We start from the raw sequence: 19,413 nt of genomic DNA on the forward strand, positions 1-19,413 counted from the left end.
GAAATATACATAACATACATTTTACTAAACTAATCCAATCTATTACTTTGACTTATTGCACCCATTACTGAAATGGTTGTTCCAGTTGAGATGGTTTAGGTAGTCTCATATCTTAGTCTTCCCAACCCGGCAGTCATTCTGAATGCAGGTTGCGAGTGAATACAAATTCCAAATGTTGGATATCCCCACTCTGGCTGAATTCCAATAGTAATTACAAATCACTTTGCAAGCCAGCATAATGTGACTTGCAGGCCTGATTTTGCATTTCAGGCTACTGTATTAGGGTAAATTAGGCCCCCAAAATAAGGCCTTATGAAATATGTGTTGTATTGTGTTAAATAATTACATTTTTATGATAATATATTCACTTAGGATCTCACTTGGTGAAGGCCACAGGGCTGAAAATGGATGAATGCAACAACCATGTCTCTGTCACTAACAAATACAGTCATGGGTGGTAAACTCTACAATTTACTAAAGGCAAGGCACCCTGGGAAATATGCAAATAAGGATTAACACTAAGCAGTGTGTTAATTTAACAATGAAACGTGTGGACCTGTATATACACTGGACCAGTGTTGATTTAACACTGGAGAATTTGCAGTGCTTATAAAACTGGGGTTTTGCTTCGTGGCTATTGGTTGATTTGGCAACAGCAGTGTTTCCTCTGTTTACAGACAATTAGGTCATTCTACCAGAGATAATGGCCCTGTTCTGCTGCACTGCAGCTCTGAAACTAACTGTGTGGTAAATGATGCTTATTGAGGAACTTTCACGAGTGAATCAGGTTATTAACATGCGATGGAAAAACATGTGAAGTAGGCCATGGGTCATACATGTAGATTGATGATGTAATTTTTATTACCTTTATTTAACTAGGCAAGTCAGTTAAGAACAAATTCTTATTTTCAATGGCGGCCTAGGAACAGTGGGTTAACTGCCTGTCCAGGGGCAGAGCGACAGATTTGTACCATGTCAGCTCGGGGGTTTGAACTTGCAACCTTCCGGTTACTAGTCCAACGCTCTAATCACTAGGCTACCCTGCCGCCCCTTGATAGACACGTTTTGAGACGATGAACCCACAAGTATTATACATATTGTTGTTTTTACGACCTCTTTTAGACTATCATGCACGGTACATAATTCCAAACAACCACGCTTGTTAAGTACTTAAATGTGTAGCGTGTTCTTCTCAAGCATAATGATATGGTTATTTTAAGATAGACCAAGGAAATGCAGACAATATTTTAAAACCTCCCAGAGTCTGAGGCAAGAAATGTTCTGCACAGGCACATTTTTATTTCCTTAATTAGAACAAGTTTGACAAGGTAAACAAACCAGCTGCTTGAATCTATTACCAGAATCGTGGAACTGAAGCATGAAATAGTCAATATGAATTTGATGAATGAAAACAAGATTGGTCTTTGTAAGGATGACAGACACGGACCATCATGGCACGGTGTGATTGAATATTCCATCACTCAGCTTTCTAAATGAAACCAAACTAACCACATTTCTGTTCTCAGAATAACCGTGTCAATAGAATCTCTGTTTATATTGGACTATTGATTGCATTGTTAAAGATCCTGATGAGTAGTAACTGTGTGTTGCCTGCAGTAGACACTAGATTCATTATTGCTGTTCTCTGAAGTGAAGGGCTTCTGTTTGGCCTTAATAAAGGCATCCATGGGGGGTGCTTAACCGTAACCTCCTTACCCCTAAAGGAAACAGTAAGTGTTTTTGTGTTCAGTCTGATAAGTGTCCAAAGAGTATGTAAACTCAGACACATTAGTCAAGAATAACAACTCAAATGATTCACTAAGACCTACTCGGTTTATAAACAGGTGAAGGGCTTGCATGTTTTAGGAATGAAAGTTACAAAATGGACCTTTAATGAGGAGACAGTGAGACACGTCTTCTGTCAGACATCAGTTGTCATCTGCGTATGACAAGTGACTGCATCATCCTATGCTTGGCCCAGCTGCAGTGGCTTGCTGCCCGACCTCGCCCTCCCCTCCAGCCCACCTCTCAAACACTGCAGCACCCCCTCCCTCACCCCCTTGTCCCGTCTGTCTGCTCCATCTGTGTACCCAGCATGCTCTGGTTTGGCTACTGCTATGGCTGCAGGGTAGCACTCCAGAAGCCAGTGCCACGATATTTAGTCAGACCTAAGTGACGTTGTAAGCAGAAGGTGTGAAGGTGAGGGGAGAGCAGAGATGGGGGATGGGGAGGAGGTGAGGGTGATGGTAATAACTAGATGGGGAATGTGGTTCTTCTCACATACATGTACATGTTAAGAATTCTCACAAATGTGTGTTGTAAAATGAGTTTCTTTAGGAATTAAGGTTTCAAAACGTCTAAACATTGTAAGAGGGTCACTTAAAACATGGACTACCAATTTGCAGCACCTGCCTGGATAATATATGGCAGCACATTTACAGCAGATGGTAAACCATTCGTTGGCTGTTGCAGTGAAGAGGTGAGGGGTATTTGTGTAATCAGCCAGGAAAATATAGGAGAGGTATCCTGATGGCTTTTTCCCCAATAGGGGAGCCGTGTACCAGACTGTAAGCAGCCCAAGCCCCTGATACACCCATCCCCCCTTCTCCTAGCATCCAGTCAGGTTATGAACATCCCAAGCAACCATACCCCCCCCGGGTTTTGTTCCAGGCTCCCAGCCAAGACCCGCAGCCACTTTATGGGCTTATGGAGAGGGGCATGAAGTATTGTGTGTTGGGGGAGGAGAAGAACTCATCTGGTGTCCATAATCTCACAAATCCCAGGGAAGGAGGACCATCGTTTGAGTGTCCAGGCTGTAGGAAAGGTGTGTGTGTGTGTGTGTGTGTGTGTGTGTGCGTGCATCGTACAGTATTTATGGGAGTTAGCTTGTGTGTGTGGTAGCGGTCAATTCTTGGAAATGAGTTCTCATAAAGACAAGTCACATCTACTGCAAAGAGAAAACAATGGGCTGTTCTAAAAGAACTGTGTCTGTTCTGGTTTGGGCTGGAAGGGGGAGGGGCTGAGGGGAGATTGTGACAGTGGCGAGAGGTGCAATGTGGGATGCAGGATCTGACAGTGGGAGAATCTCAATTGCATTTCCTTGACTCCTCACATCCTCTCTCCACGCCATCTTCACAAAAGTCATTAGAGGAGAGGGTCAGAGGGGAGGCACCTCTGACTTTCTCATGCAATAGGTTTTGAGAACGAAGCACCGCCGTAGCACGTTATATTTTACAGTGAACACTGCAGAAGTTAACTCCTTCCTCTGCTACGCTTTCGTCCGCATGAGGCTATAATACGTTGAGTTGCTTTTTTTGTCCCCACCAGTTTTATCATTGGAATATGATACAAAATGAGGCAACGGGTGAATTAGGACCATGCTGACGCCTCCGAGCGGTCGGGTAGGCTGTTTGGAGTGTTTATCCGACAGGATAAAAAATATATATACAGTACCAGTCAAAAGTTTGGACACACCTACTCATTTCAGGATTTTTCTTTATTTTGACTATTTTCTACATTATAGAATAATAGTGCAGACATCACAACTATGAAATAACACATATGGAATCATGTAGTAACCATAAAAGTGTTAATCAAATATATATATTTGAGATTGTTTCGAAGTAGCCACCTTTTGCCAAGATGACAGCTTTGCACACTCTTGGCATTCTCTCAACCAGCTTCATGAGGTAGTCACCTGGAATGCATTTCAACAGGTGTGTCTTGTTAAAAGTAATTACTGCCCTTCTTAATGTGTTTGTGCCAATCCGTTGTGTTGTGACAAGGTAGGGTTTGTATACAGAACATAAAAGATCAAGTCCATATTATGGCAAGAACAGCTCAAATAAGCAAAGAGAAATGATTATCCATCATTACTTTAAGACATGAAGGAAAATTTCAAGGACTTTGAAAGTTTCTTCAAGTAAAGTCGCAAAAACCATCCAGCGCTATGATGAAACTGGCTCTCATGAGGACCACCACAGGAATGGAAGACCCAGAGTTACCTCTGCTGCAGAGGACAACTTAATTAGAGTTAATAGCCTCAGAAAGTGCAGCCCTGTGTCTTTGTGATGCGGAGTAGGTGAATGGATGATCTCCTCGTTTGGTTCCCACCGTGAAGCATAGCGGAGGAAGTGTGATGGTGTGGGGGTGCGTTGCTGGTGACACTGTCAGTGATTGATTTGGAATTAAGGCACACTTAACCAGCATGGCTACCACAGCATTCTGCAGCGATACGCCATTCCATCAGGTTTGCGTTTATTGGGACTATCATTTATTTTTCAACAGGACAATGACCCAACACACCTCCAGGCTGCGTAAGGGCTATTTGACCAAGAAGGAGAGTGATGGAGTGCTGCATCAGATGACCCGACCTCAACCCAATTGAGATGGTTTGGGATGAGTTGGCCTGCAGAGTGAAGGGAAAGTAGCCAACAAGTGCTCAGCATATGTGGGAACTCCTTCCAGGTGAAGCTCCTGAGTGGTGCAGCGGTCTAAGGCACTCCATCTCAGTGCAAGAAGCGCCACTACAGTCCCTGGTTCAAATCCAGGCTGTATCACATCCGGCTGTGATGGGGAGTCCCATAGGGCGGCGCACAATTAGACCAGCATCAGCCGGGGTAGGCCGTCATTGCAAATAAGAATTTGTTCTTAACTGACTTGCCTGGTTAAGTAAAGGTCAAATAAATCTCAAGAAGCGGGTTAAGAGAATGCCAAGAGTGTGCTGTCATCAAGGCAAAAGGTGGCTACTTCAAATAATCTAAACATATTTTGATTTGTTTAACATGATTCCATATGTGTTATTTCATAGTTTTGATGTCTTCACTATTATTCTACAATATAGAAAATAAAGAAAAACCATTGAATGAGTAGGTGTGTCCAAACTTTTGACTGGAACTGTACATATATATACACTGCTCAAAAAAATAAAGGGAACACTTAAACAACACAATGTAACTCCAAGTCAATCACACTTCTGTGAAATCAAACTGTCCACTTAGGAAGCAACACTGATTGACAATAAATTTCACATGCTGTTGTGCAAATGGAATAGACAACAGGTGGAAATTATAGGCAATTAGCAAGACACGCCCAATAAAGGAGTGGTTCTGCAGGTTGGGACCACAGACCACTTCTCAGTTCCTATGCTTCCTGGCTGATGTTTTGGTCACTTTTGAATGCTGGCGGTGCTTTCACTCTAGTGGTAGCATGAGACGGAGTCTACAACCCACACAAGTGACTCAGGTAGTGCAGCTCATCCAGGATGGCACATCAATGCAAGCTGTGGCAAGAAGGTTTGCTGTGTCTGTCAGCGTAGTGTCCAGAGCATGGAGGCGCTACCAGGAGACAGGCCAGTACATCAGGAGACGTGGAGGAGGCCGTAGGAGGGCAACAACCCAGCAGCAGGACCGCTACCTCCGCCTTTGTGCAAGGAGGAGCAGGAGGAGCACTGCCAGAGCCCTGCAAAATGACCCCCAGCAGGCCACAAATGTGCATGTCTGCTCAAACGGTCAGAAACAGACTCCATGAGGGTGGTATGAGGGGCCGACGTCCACAGGTGGGGGTTGTGCTTATAGCCCAACACCGTGCAGGACGTTTGGCATTTGCCAGAGAACACCAAGATTGGCAAATTCGCCACTGACGCCCTGTGATCGTCACAGATGAAAGCAGGTTCACACTGTGCACGTGACAGACGTGACAGAGTCTGGAGACGCCGTGGAGAACGTTCTGCTGCCTGCAACATCCTCCAGCATGACCGGTTTGGCGGTGGGTCAGTCATGGTGTGGGGTGGCATTTCTTTGGGAGGCCGCACAGCCCTCCATGTGCTCGCCAGAGGTAGCCTGACTGCCATTTGGTACCGAGATGAGATCTTCAGACCCCTTGTGAGACCATATGCTGGTGCGGTTGGCCCTGGGTTCCTCCTGGGTTCCTCCTGATGCAAGACAATGCTAGACCTCATGTGGCTGGAGTGGGTCAGCAGTTCTTGCAAGAGGAAGGCATTGATGCTATGGACTGGCCCGCCCGTTCCCCAGACCTGAATCCAATTGAGAACATCTGGGACATCATGTCTCGCTCCATCCACCAACGCCACGTTGCACCACAGACTGTCCAGGAGTTGGCGGATGCTTTTAGTCCAGGTCTGGGAGGAGATCCCTCAGGAGACCATCCGCCACCTCATCAGGAGCATGCCCAGGCATTGTAGGGAGGTCATACAGGCACGTGGAGGCCACACACACTACTGAGCCTCATTTTGACTTGTTTTAAGGACATTACATCAAAGTTGGATCAGCCTGTAGTGTGGTTTTCCACTTTAATTTTGAGTGTAACTCCAAATCCAGACCTCCATGGGTTGATAAATGTGATTTCCATTGATTAATTTTTGTGTGATTTTGTTGTCAGCACATTCAACTATGTAAAGAAAAAAGTATTTAATAAGAATATTTCATTCATTCAGATCTAGGATGTGTTATTTTAGTGTTCCCTTAATTTTTTTGAGCAGTGTATATATATAAAACCAAGGTTGTGCCCCTGGAATATTCTATAGATAGCCTACAGAAATTGGTTCAGTTATGGCCTAAAATAAATGTATTCACATGGGCAGAATATTGTATATAAATTAGTTCATATGGTTATATAAAAGCTGAAGGCTAAAAACAGCCTATTCTACACTGAGTGTACAAAACATGAATAACACCAGCTCTTTCCATGATATAGACTGACCAGGTGAATCCAGGTGAAAGCTATGTTGCCATATTGATGTAACTTGTTAAATCCGCTGCGATCAGTGTAGATGAAGGGGAGGAGACAGGTTCAAGAAGGATGTTTAAGCCTTGAGACTATTGAGACATGGATTGTGTATGTGTGCCATTCAGAGAGTGAATGGGCAAGACAAAAGATTTAAGTGCCTTTGAACGGGGTATGGTAGTAGTGTGTCACAACTTCTGCCGAAGTCAATGACTCTCCTTGTTCGGGCGGTGTTCGGCGGTCGACGTCACCGGTCTTCTAGTCATCGCCGATCCATTTTTCATTTTCCATTTGTTTTGTCTCGTTTTCCCACACACCTGGTTCTCATTTCCCTCATTATGTGTTGTGTATTTAACCCTCTGTTCCCCCATGTCTTTGTGTGGTATTGTTTATTGTAAGTGCTTGTGCACATTTTGTTTAACTGGTGCGCGTCGGGTTATTGCGCCCATATTTGTATTTCTTATGCCGTTGGTTTTACTATTAAACTCGTCCTGCTATTATCAAGTTCTGCTCTCTTGCGTCTGACTTCCCTGCCACCAGATACGCACCCCTTACAGAATACCACACCATCTACATGGAGTCAGCAGGAGCAGGAGCCCCTGGTATGAGGAAAGAGGAGCGCGTCCAGGAGCAAGCGACGATTATCCAACATCTTAGCGTCGCGTTGGACCTCGTCGTGCAGACAATGGACCGCTGGGAGAGACAGAGTTCCTCCAGCGCCCCCACCAGCACAACCGGGGTTACCACTACTCGTCCCTCCTGCATCCGGTCCCAGTGGGATGCGTCTCGACCTTCCCAGGGAGTGTGATGGGACGGCGACACGGTGCCAGGGTTTCCTGTTACAGCTGGACTTATACCTGAGCACCGTTTACTCGGCTCCCTCGAGAAGGGAGAGGGTGTCCGTCCTCGTTTCGTGCCTCTTGGGGAGAGCTCTGGAGTGGGCTAACGCCGTATGGGGAGAAGGAGATACGCCGTTGGATGACTTTGAGGAGTTCATCCGCCGCTTCCGGGCAGTCTTCGACCACCCTCCCGAGGGTAGAGCGGCGGGTGAACGTCTATTCCACCTTCGGGAGGGGAAGAGGAGCGCACAGGAGTTTGCTTTGGACTTTCAGACCCTGGCCGCCGGAGCGGGATGGAACGACAGGGCCCTGATCGACCACTATCGCTGCAGTTTGCATGAGGACGTCGAGAGTTGGCCTGCAGAGACACCACCCTTACTTTCGACCAGCTGGTGGACCTGTCCATTCGGCTGGATAACCTGCTGGCTACCCGTGGACGTCCAGATCAGGGTCTGTCGGTTCCATCCCCCAGCACCACCACTCCGATGCCCATGGAGCTGGGAGGTGCTGCGCTCAGGGAGACCGGAAGAGATTCCGTCTCGTGCACCATCTGTGGCCGCACAGGTCACACTGCCGGTCGGTGCCGGGTTGGTTCCTCTGGGAGTCAAGGCAGCAGGCAGGGCATTCTGATCCTAAAAAACAACGAGGAGATGGCAGAGGTGGGACTTGCAGCGTGTGAAGCGTCACAAATAGAACCAAGTTCTATTTTAGCACCTTGGCCAGATGCTCGTGAGCAGTTTGTTTTGCAACGCTCGTGCCTGTAACACGAGGGGTGTGGTCAGCATGTTACTGCCCTACCGGTCAGTCATGAGTCATGACTGCAGTAAAATTCCACGCAGTAAAATTCCACGTGACTGTTGTGTCACGGTAATCTCCTTATATGCACTCGGGACATGCTTTGGTAGAACCCAACTCGCTAGTGGCCTGGTACTCAAGGCTCTATTGTCCTTCTAACCACTCTGACATCAATTGCAATCAAAAATCACATCAAACACTTATCATCAAAACAGTATAGTGTTTTTAAAACTCACCTCACTGTGATTGATCAATTTGAAGAAAGATGTTCAACAACAGGTTGAAACTGAGTGGAAAACATGGTCATTGTGGATGTTGTTTCAAAGCCTAACAAGGAAATGGACAGCGCTTTCTAAGGTGATGATTCGTTCTAAACACCCAAACACATATTAGAGCTGACACAGATCCATAGGCTTATACTATATACATTGCATTCGGAGAGTATTCAGACCCCTTCCCTTTTGGGGAGCGCTTGGCAAACTGAGCTTGGACGGAATGTCCCCTGTCGAGCAGTGAGAGGCTGCATACTCCTTAAACAGTGGTTGATGTGTGGAGTGAAGTAAGTAGCCTACCCGAACAAACAGGCAGGAAAGCTGCCTCCATTCGATATTCCAGTGTATAGGCAGATGAAATGTATTGTTGCCCCTGTTCCTACCCTTTGATAATGGGCCGTACTAAATCGAAACAAATGTAGCGTATTAGTAAAGATAATATGATCACTTGATTAGAGAACAGTGTGTGCAGCCTGAGGCAAGGAACAGAGCTCAAGTGACTCAAATCATCAATAGCCTATCATGCAGCCCATATATATTTTGATTTATAAGACATTCTAAGGTTTGTATCATTATTAACAACTGAAGTTGCCAAATAACTCTAAATCTAGTGTAGCCTATAGGACCTGTTTCAAAGGACCACTTTTATGTTCAACCTAGCCTTCGTCTGTGCACTTACTCTAAAATGGGAAAAATACCCTTTCTACTTCATTCAGCTAAGTGAAATGATATTCCTCTTACTGTAAAATCATGTGATATAAAAATAATGTCACGGGACTTATAAGCATGTCTCGTCTGCTAAATGAACAAGCCTACAGCCTATGGCATGGAGCACAGCCAGATAACATACGGTAGGCAAACTCACATTCTGTTCTCCTGAAATACATTTTCTTCATATCATGTTTCTTTATACCTACCTAAAATAAATAATGGATTTATTGTTATGGTGTATATTACATGTATTTATTTAACTTGTTAAAATATAGGCGTTCCGAAGGTGTGCATCAGCAGCTTGTTTGTTAATTTACGGTCAATTACCGCGGGACCGGCAGTCTTTTGCATGTCAATAACCGTCACAGCACTAAACAAGGCAGTCATAGTATTGCTATTGGAGTCACATAGCAACTTACAATATGCATTGAGGTCAAGCCGTGCCAATTCTAAACAACGTTGGTCCAATGTAATTGAATCCCTATTCTACCTCTCACCTACAGTGTGCCTACTACCCCAACTCATGTGTTTTAATATTCTAATCATGCAATGAGTAAACCACTGTGGATGAATATTGAGGCAGTTGGTTTTTTGATGTCTGGTCGAGTCAGTATTCATGTCTGAACAAGGCTGGCTACAGCGGTGGCGTGTCTTAGCGTAATGGGACGTTACCGAAGAGCTGTCACTGTAACATGTCAGAAGACACGGAGAGGAGCTGCCTTGAACAGGGTCAAAGGCTCAGAACAGATCCAGGGTCACGCACGCTTGCTGTGCACTGAGTACAAATCAGCTCATCACATGTGAGTTTATGCACGCACGCACACACGCACACACGTGGCATACATACCCTCCCCCCGTCTGTCTGACTAAGATGCATTATTCATATCGAGCCAGGGTGCTGGGGTATGAGTGACAATGAGATGTAGGGGGCTTATTAAACATAGGCATCCGTGTGGGTGGCCTTGGAGAGATTAGATACTCTGATTAATGGTGTCTTTCACAGATGTGAAACATGCAGCCACCAATGACAGCCTGTTGAATAGGAACCCCTGTACTGTTCATGTGGCAGAACAATGAGAGCCTGTTGAATAGGAACCCCTGGACTGTTCATGTGGCAGAACAATGACAGCCTGTTGAATAGGAACCCCTGGACTGTTCATGTGGCAGAACAATGACAGCCTGTTGAATAGGAACCCCTGGACTGTTCATGTGGCAGAACAATGACAGCCTGTTGAATAGGAACCCCTGGACTGTTCATGTGGCAGAACAATGAGAGCCTGTTGAATAGGAACCCCTGGACTGTTCATGTGGCAGAACAATGACAGCCTGTTGAATAGGAACCCCTGGACTGTTCATGTGGCAGAACAATGACAGCCTGTTGAATAGGAACCCCTGGACTGTTCATGTGGCAGAACAATGACAGCCTGTTGAATAGGAACCCCTGGACTGTTCATGTGGCAGAACAATGACAGCCTGTTGAATAGGAACCCCTGGACTGTTCATGTGGCAGAACAATGACAGCCTGTTGAATAGGAACCCCTGGACTGTTCATGTGGCAGAACAATGACAGCCTGTTGAATAGGAACCCCTGGACTGTTCATGTGGCAGAACAATGACAGCCTGTTGAATAGGAACCCCTGGACTGTTCATGTGGCAGAACAATGACAGCCTGTTGAATAGGAACCCCTGGACTGTTCATGTGGCAGAACAATGAGAGCCTGTTGAATAGGAACCCCTGGACTGTTCATGTGGCAGAACAACGACAGCCTGTTGAATAGGAACCCCTGGACTGTTCATGTGGCAGAACAATGACAGCCTGTTGAATAGGAACCCCTGTACTGTTCATGTGGCAGAACAATGACAGCCTGTTGAATAGGAACCCCTGGACTGTTCATGTGGCAGAACAATGACAGCCTGTTGAATAGGAACCCCTGGACTGTTCATGTGGCAGAACAATGAGAGCAGCAGTTACAATACCAAGGTGTACCAAGAAATATTACCACTTGTAGCGGAAAATACTTGGTTTGTACAAGTGGCTCACTGTTGTGTCTTCTCTCTCATAATAGTGTACGTACTTCCACAAGTCTGTGCATTTGAATGTCACACTGCGTTTTAAAGTTGGAATCTGAGGCGGTGAAACTGGCACGTCATTGCAAGTGCGAGAGAACAGCAGAGTATGTACTATGATATTTATTTTTTTGCACTCCTCTGCGCTGTTTCAAAAACAAAACAATAACAAATGCGACCAGTGGCGCTGTGGATCTCAGCTTTGAAAGGATAGTTCACCCAAATTACAAAATGACTTATTGGTTACCTTACCCTATAAGCAGTCTATGGACAAGGCCTGACAGCAATGCATGCTTTGGTTTTGTTTAACTAGCCACTGTTTCAAATGCTAACTTTTTAGCATTTGGGGCACAAATCCAATTCAAAAGTTAACATTTGAAAAAGTGCAAGGGAAAACAAAACCAAAGCATGTATTGGGGTCATACCTTGTCCATAGACTGCTTACAGGGGAAGGACACCAACATGTGATTTAGTCATGTGGGTGAACTATGCCTTTAATGTAATGTATATACTCCGGTGTATAGGGAATAGGGATACTTCATCCTTGGTTTGTCGACAGTGTCTTTGCCTCGTTGCTCCTGTATGATTAGATCTACACACCCAGACATTCTCTATCTAGATCTATCTAGATGTGTGGTCTAGGCTAGCACTCTCTCTCTTGGGAACCAGATCACAGAAGGAAATCAGTAAGAGGGGACTTTTGATGTTTTCTCTGATGGTGTTGAAACACGGGTTGTACGTACACACAGGGTTTGTTGGTGGCAGGACAATGGTTTCCAGTGACCGATATTCATGTTTTGCAAAGTTAACTTAACCCTATTCCCACAAGGCATATGCTACGTAAGGTTTCTTTATTATAGATAACTGCGTGCTTCTACATATGTGCAGGCCTTTTGGTTTCCCCAAAGTCCCTAAAGACTTAATTAGTTTACTTTTCACCGTGATAATCTTTCAAGCATGAAACCGAATTGAGAAACTCGCTCTCATTTTAATATCAGTGCCCCCAAGCTGCCTTCCTTCTCTCGCTCTCTCATCCATCCATTTCCCTCTCTCTCCATCTCACTTGCCTTATTTCCTTCTGTCAACTATAGTTTCCTGGAACTAGTATTAAAAAAAAAAACACAAACTAAGTTGGTCTGAAGTCAATTCCAGTGTCAACGATAATCCCCTTTTTCCTCTCAACCCACAATGCAATAGCAGTGGGCGCTTCAGCTTTTCCACTTACTTCCTGTCCAGTGCAATCTCTTATCTCCCTAATTACGCAACACTGATTAACAAACGAAAGCATGATCCACCACTGAAGTCCAGTGTCCAATCTGGGTCTTCACGATTGTATAAAAAGCAAATGTAGGGTAAACTCTAGTATAATTTGTCAACGTGGTGGATTATTTGAGAGGGTCCCCTAGCTGTCATAACAACAGAAAACATGAGGCCCCGGCACTGATCCCAGGACTGGGTTAATGAAAATGAAGGCGTCCTTTCTGCCACAACAGTTAACAGGGAAGCTCTCCAACAGGGATCAAGTGTCAGCTGGCCAGGCAGGTAGGTACAGTAAGCCTAAGGACAAGGTATCACAAGGGACTGTGAGGATAGGACGGACGCCCAGAGGGTTTGAGGGATTGCTTAGGGATTGCATGTGTGGTGACACAAATGCTCTCTCCCCCCTTTTACCTCTCCCCAAGTCTCTCTGACAGGGCAAAATCCAGTTTCAGAGCTTTGCTCTGTAAAGTGGATCAGCAAGGCTTTGGGTGGAGTGCTGTAGTAACAGCAGGTAGATAGAATGTGGTTGGGTACAAATGGCATTAGTTCCACAATTGTACATGTAAATTGTGCTTTGAGGACAATCCGTGGGTGCATTTCTCTCTCGTTTCTTTCATGCTTATTTCTCAAGGTCAATTAATAATTTATATTCATTTTTGTGAGTGGCAGACAATATGTTGTTCTAATCATTTTTCAAAGTGTGAATATTTTTAACAGTCTGTTTCCCATGTCCACCCATGGTTTCTGTTTCTCAGAGTCCCGGTCCTCTCGTGACAATTATCAGGTCCTCTCAGTGAGGGGGGACAGGAGGCTACACAGGCGTAAGTGACATTTTGGGCGAGTTTCACAGCAGTTGCGTGGTCACTCTGGCAGCGTCGGCGCCGGCAACAGATTAGTGTCCAATCAGAGTGGATTTGATGTTTCCTGACAGCACATGAGACAGCAGTGAGATCTGTATTCTTTTCAATTACCCGCCTGCCTGCCTTCCCCCTCCCTGAGGGATACTAGCGGTGTGGCGTGAATCTCCTCTTGCTCAATGAACGAGACCCAGCCAGCCTGCAACTCATTGACGACCCAATCAAGTGATCAGTCCAAGGTAAGTGTCCCGGGCAACAGATGTGGATGAAGGTGTGCCCCCTCGTAAATGGGCAGAATAATCAGAGATATGTTTTATCTGGTTCACGTGACGTCACGATGGGCAGTGGAATTAATCAGGCTTTATATAGACGGTAATCCCTCATAGCAATCGCCAGAGCGACTAAAGTGTCCCAGAGTAGGGGAAGGATAAAACCCTACTGGATTATTACAAGCCCCTGCCTACGACCCTCTCCCATCCCACTCCCTCTAATATTCCCTCCTTTCCAGTTTTTTCTTCCTCTCACCGCGTCGGGTAGCCTACACAGTTGGTGGCCAGCCCAAGCACGGACCCTGTCATTGTGGTTCAGTGGAGTAGCTGCTGCTGCCTTTGCAACATTTGCACAGTGTGTGTGTGTGTGTGTGTGGTGTCCTCTATCCCTTCTCACCACCAGCAATAATATTTCCAGAGATTAATTATTCAAGGATTGCCTGTCAAGGGGGAGCCACCTGATAGCAAGGACCTCAGGGGAGCCAAAAACCTTACAGCTGGATATCAGGTGAAACGATACACCCCACTGCTTCATCTCCTCCTCCTCCTCCGTCCTCCCTCCTCCATTTCCACTCTTGATGTAAAGTGTAACTGAACACTTGAAAGAAAACACCAACTACTCCTGCTTGTTTTTTTTCCTCTGTAAAGCTGTCTTCTGTTTTTTTCTCTCCAATGCTCGTCACCAGCAAGCAGTTGAATATCGGTCGCTCCCACAGTTGGGACACCCTGGGGGGGAATGAGGGGCAGTGGTCCGGGGGAGAAAGCGTTTACGACCACCAAGGCAGGATTGCGGGCCGACGCAACTCGCTGTCTTACAGGGGAGACAGAGGAGGTTACTACGAGCCACCCCCTGGGGTGCGTCCTCCTGACCTGGATCTGAAACGAGACCCCTACTCCTACCAGGACTCTCTGTACAGCCAGCAGGGCTACGCTGCTGATCCCCGTGAAATGAGAAAGGGCTCAGTCCCTGAGCTAAACCACTACGACCGTCCAACCATGGCTCATAGTCACCAAGGATCCGTCGTCTCCCAGGAATATTATCCCCATGACCCTGCTATGGCTCCCCGACCACCGGAGGATCCCCGGGGCTTCTACCGGGTGGAGCAGCAGCCACAGCAGCCACAGCCTCACCCGATCAACAGATCCCCGTCCCACTATGGGATGAACCCAGTGGGACGGTTGCCATGGGACCAGGGACAGGGAGGGAGGCCCGGACCTCCGGGTCCTCCATCGGCTTCTCCTCTTCCTCCTCCCCCTCCTCCGCCAACTGCCCATGGCATGAACCAGGTTTACAGTCAGCCTGCAGCTGTAGCTGCCGCTGCCAAGATGATGCCAGATGGCCAGCGCTCTCCTGCTCACTATGGGATGGAACAACCATCTTCGCCTCGGTACGCATCTGAGCCACCCCCTCTAGCTGGACAGCCGGTCTACACCGACATCAACGGCCGTCCCCTGGACCATCGGCAGCAGCAGCCCACAGCCACCTGCCTGGTGGTGGATCCTAACACGCAGGGGCTGGATGGGAGCATGCAACAGCGAGGTATGATGATGAGGCAGGATTGTACCTCGCCCTACGGAGTACAACAACAGCCTCCACAGACCAACATGCAGGTCTACAACACCAACCCTCCTCTCGCAGCTCCTGCCCCTCTTCCTCCCCCACCAGCCCCTGTAGCCCTCCCCCTTCCACCTCCCACAGCCCCCCAGACGCCTGCAGACCCAAAGAGGAATGCCGACCCAGAGTTCCTGGCTCTGCTTCGCAATGAGGGTCTCTCGGAGAGTACCATCTCCTCACTCATCCAGCAGGGCTTTGACACAACCGGCATGCTGGCAGTCATGGAAGAGAATGACGTGCGCTCTGTGGCTCCCAACTTAGGGCAGGCGCGTGTGCTGTCGCGGGTAGCCATCAGTGTCAAGAGGCCCTTGGAGCCTACACCCACATCCCAGCAACAGGCCCCCATGCGGGGCCGCTCCAACAGTTTCAGCCACCGCTCTGACATGTACCTCCAACAGCAGCAGCAGCAACAGCACCAACATCATCAGCAGGCCATGGCAATGGGCATGGATCCACGGCTGATGCCACCACAGACCCCTGGTGTCATGCAGACCATCTCCCCCGCGATGGCCGAGGCCATGGCCAGGAGGCCCAATAGCGCTCCCTCTCAGCACCTCCTAGAAACCACCCAGGGCTTCCCAGGACCTCGTACCCCGGGGCCCTACAGTGGTGCCATGGTCCCTGTCCAGTCCCGGCCCGTGTCTGCATACTCCCAACACCCAGGTGTCCCTATGCATCCGGGCATGCAGATGATGGCTGCCATGCCCCAGCAGATGTCAGGGGCTGCAATGCAAGCCATTCAACAACAGCAGATGCCAGTGTCCATGCCTGCCCTGCCGCCACCTCAGCAGGCCCCGAAGGCGTACTCCACCAACTACACAGTGCCCATGGAGCTGATGAAGCGGGACCGCAGCCTGCAACCCATGTCGCCCATGCACAGCCCCCACCTCAGCCCTCAGATGATGCGCAAGGCTGGGGGCACCCCGTCTGATGGCGCCATGATGCCCGTGGGTACCACCATGCAGAGCCAGAGTGCTATGACCGCCAACCAGAAGCTTAGCCGCCGTACCGGCCCACCTGTCATCGTCTCCACCATGGCATCACCAGATACAAGTAAAGCACACTTTTATCCCTTCTGCATTCCCTCCTCTTCCTTCGCTCCCCTAGTCTCTTGGCTGTAGTGCATTCATTGGTTACTAAAGGAGCCATTCTTCATTGCATTCTTGTTGCAGTTATTGCGTTTTTTCTATTTGAAATGAGGGATTTGGTTATATAACCATTCACTCTGTACTGTAGCTAAGACAACAATTAGGTATTGTGGTTTTTCAATACGATTCATTCTTTTATACCCTTTCTTGTCAGGATAGCCTTGACATGTGGATAACCTCTTTCTCAAATAATAGTTGAATATGTGAGGCTATGACGCTGCTCACTTTATGACACCTATTTGGCATGAATCGAATACAGGATACTGTTTTTCAGTGCTCTTAAACCAAGAGCTGAAAAGGGCCATTTATCTGGTTCCCACTTAACGTTCAAGTGTTGTAGATACTTTTCCGGTGGATTGAGATGAATTGATGTCTTTGCTGCTTTCACATCATTTTAGTCTGTTGGCTGTATGCAGCTCAGCTTGTTGCTAACCTGTGTATTGCGTTGACAATGGATAAGCATCTCAACTTGATGTTTCACATAAAGGCTACCCTATTTTGTGTGAATGGCTTTAGTTCTATCCATATTCTGTGGTTTTCTTTTTTTGGGGGGGGGGTATGACTGGCTTTAACCCATGCCCTAGTTATCTATAGTCAGCTGTTGTGATCCTAAAATGTCCCCGTTGAAATGCTCTGAGAGTACCTTCCTTTTTCTGAGTGATGTGTTTTAGACTCTCGCGTGTCAACTGTCAGCCATCTTTGCACACTTTACGACTCTTGCTGTCGTCTGTATTGTTTCATGCTAGTATTTGTCACACGCAATGGTTTTGATGACCAAGGTGGAGTGTGGGAGTGGGGTAAGGACTGGGTGATGTGGTACTGTGTGTGCTGTCGTCAGCAGCAACGCTGCTTTTAAAGCATAAACATTCCATGTCAGTAGCTGTCTTTGTCCAACCAATCTGGCTGGGCAGTATTTCATGGTCACTGTTAAACGTAGGAGAATTGGAGCCATGAGTTTATGCGTGCATGTGTGGTGTGTGTCTGTCTGTCTGTGTGAGTGAGTTTTTGCTTAGGAGCTGTATTCCCTTCCCTTCGCCTCATCCGAAAGGCATTTGGAGCTTGTCCAGTGCAAGGTGCAAGGGCAAACTTGTTAAATCTGCCATAATCTACAGGCCTGGTGGGTTGGTGGGCTGGTGGGTTGGTGGGCTGGTGGGTTGGTGGGCTGGTAGGTTGGTGGGTTGGTGGGTTGGTGGGCTGGTGGGTTGGTGGGCTGGTAGGTTGGTGGGCTGGTGGGTTGGTGGGCTGGTAGGTTGGTGGGCTGGTGGGTTGGTGGGCTGGTAGGTTGGTGGGCTGGTGGGTTGGTGGGCTGGTGGGTTGGTGGGCTGGTGGGTTGGTGGGCTGGTGGGTTGGTGGGCTGGTGGGTTGGTGGGCTGGTAGGTTGGTGGGCTGGTGGGCTGGTGGGTTGGTGGGCTGGTGGGCTGGTAGGTTGGTGGGCTGGTGGGCTGGTAGGTTGGTGGGCTGGGAGGGTGGGCTGGTGGGCTGGTAGGTTGGTGGGCTGGTGGGTTGGTGGGCTGGTAGGTTGGTGGGCTGGTGGGTTGTGTAAGAGTGCTCTCAGCTTACAGCATCATCCTGCTTATAGTTTTATTTCAGCAAAAATCTCTCTGCAATGTAGAGGAGACCCGTAATGGCCACGCACCCCCTCTCCCCCCGGCCCCTACTGTAGTAAACATGACGATCTTGTTGCATCATGGTAATGAGATACATTGGAGTAGCCTGGCGCAGTAGGTTGGGTGTTTTGTTGCGTACACTTTGATCTGTTCAGGTGCAGCAGTGACCATTGTAGGGAATGATAAGGAATTATGTGGAAAATGTTCAAATGAACTACATTGTTAAATGTGTCTCTCTCTCTAATAATGTTGGTGATACAGAAATGTGGAAGATGTGCGAAATTTCCAGCACAGGCTATGATTTCAACAAGTGTGATTCATCATCAAAGTTGTTTGATTAAAAATGCATATGAAGAGATAGCTGCCATGAGCTGCGCCTGCTTTATTTCTACCGGTTGGTTGGCGTCCTAGCTGTGCTGCTGAAATCAACTGAATGTGCCGATCAACAATTGTGTCTTTTCTCTGAGTGACTGTAATGAGAAGCGAGAGGGTTTAATCCTGTAGATCCTCCTTTTACAACACTGCTAATCCACAGATTCACTCAGTTCTCTCTGGACTAGGCTGGCATCCATGGATTCCCCCAGTTCTGGAGCCATGGGCTCTGACAGCTCCACTACAGATTGGGAACAAATGGATTATTGAAAGCTGTCTAGTCTCAGGAAAAAGTATGGTGCTTCTTCTGTTTATGTCAAAAGGACCCCTTCTGTTTAGCTAGCTTTCTTTGCTGTAAAAGTCTGCAGCCATGACACTAGCTCAAGTTAAACACGCTCAGCACAACAAATTCATGTGCATGAGGCTGACATTTGTTGCTTTGGTAATTTCATCTGTTAATGGACGGCCTGCAAAGCCTCTCTGAAAGCATATTCCTTAATTGTGTGTTGCTAGGCAACGGGGGTTTTGGTCGTAATCACAGAAAGATTACCTTCTCGTTTAGGGAGCGGAGGAAAGGTTTCACTGGAGTGGGGACATTTGCATTTAATGGCACTTTCTTGAAAAAAGGGTGCTTGAGCTAATGCTGTAGCTCAGTTGGTAGAGCATGGCTCTTGCAATGTCAGGGTTGTGGGTTCAAATCAAATCCAATTTTATTTGTCACATACACATGGTTAGCAGATGTTAATGTGAGTGTAGCGAAATGCTTGTGCTTCTAGTTCCGACAATGCAGTAATAACCAATGAGTAATCTAACCTCGCTGCTCTGCCTTCTTCACAACGCTGTCTGTGTGTGTGGAC

General features: G+C 47.3%; 1 protein-coding gene across 8 annotated transcripts in view; it reads left to right on the forward strand.

Annotated features, from left to right (window-relative positions):
- LOC110529380 (C-terminal-binding protein 2) overlaps positions 1-19,413 on the forward strand; it is a 115,621-nt gene that overhangs the window by 51,451 nt on the left and 44,757 nt on the right. For 5 of the 8 annotated variants that reach the window (XR_005052858.1, XM_036985339.1, XM_036985318.1 and 2 more), the window contains exon 1: positions 14,472-16,482. The exons of the other annotated variants lie outside the window; for them this stretch is intronic. Coding sequence is in view for 4 of the 5 variants with exons in the window: in XM_036985339.1 (XP_036841234.1) it covers positions 14,487-16,482 (1,996 nt within the window). In the remaining variant the exon portion in view is untranslated. Of the gene's footprint in view, positions 1-14,471; positions 16,483-19,413 lie in introns of those variants that run through there. 8 annotated transcript variants of the gene reach the window in all.

Source organism: Oncorhynchus mykiss, chromosome 1, assembly GCF_013265735.2.
Source record: "Oncorhynchus mykiss isolate Arlee chromosome 1, USDA_OmykA_1.1, whole genome shotgun sequence".
Taxonomy (NCBI): domain Eukaryota; kingdom Metazoa; phylum Chordata; class Actinopteri; order Salmoniformes; family Salmonidae; genus Oncorhynchus; species Oncorhynchus mykiss.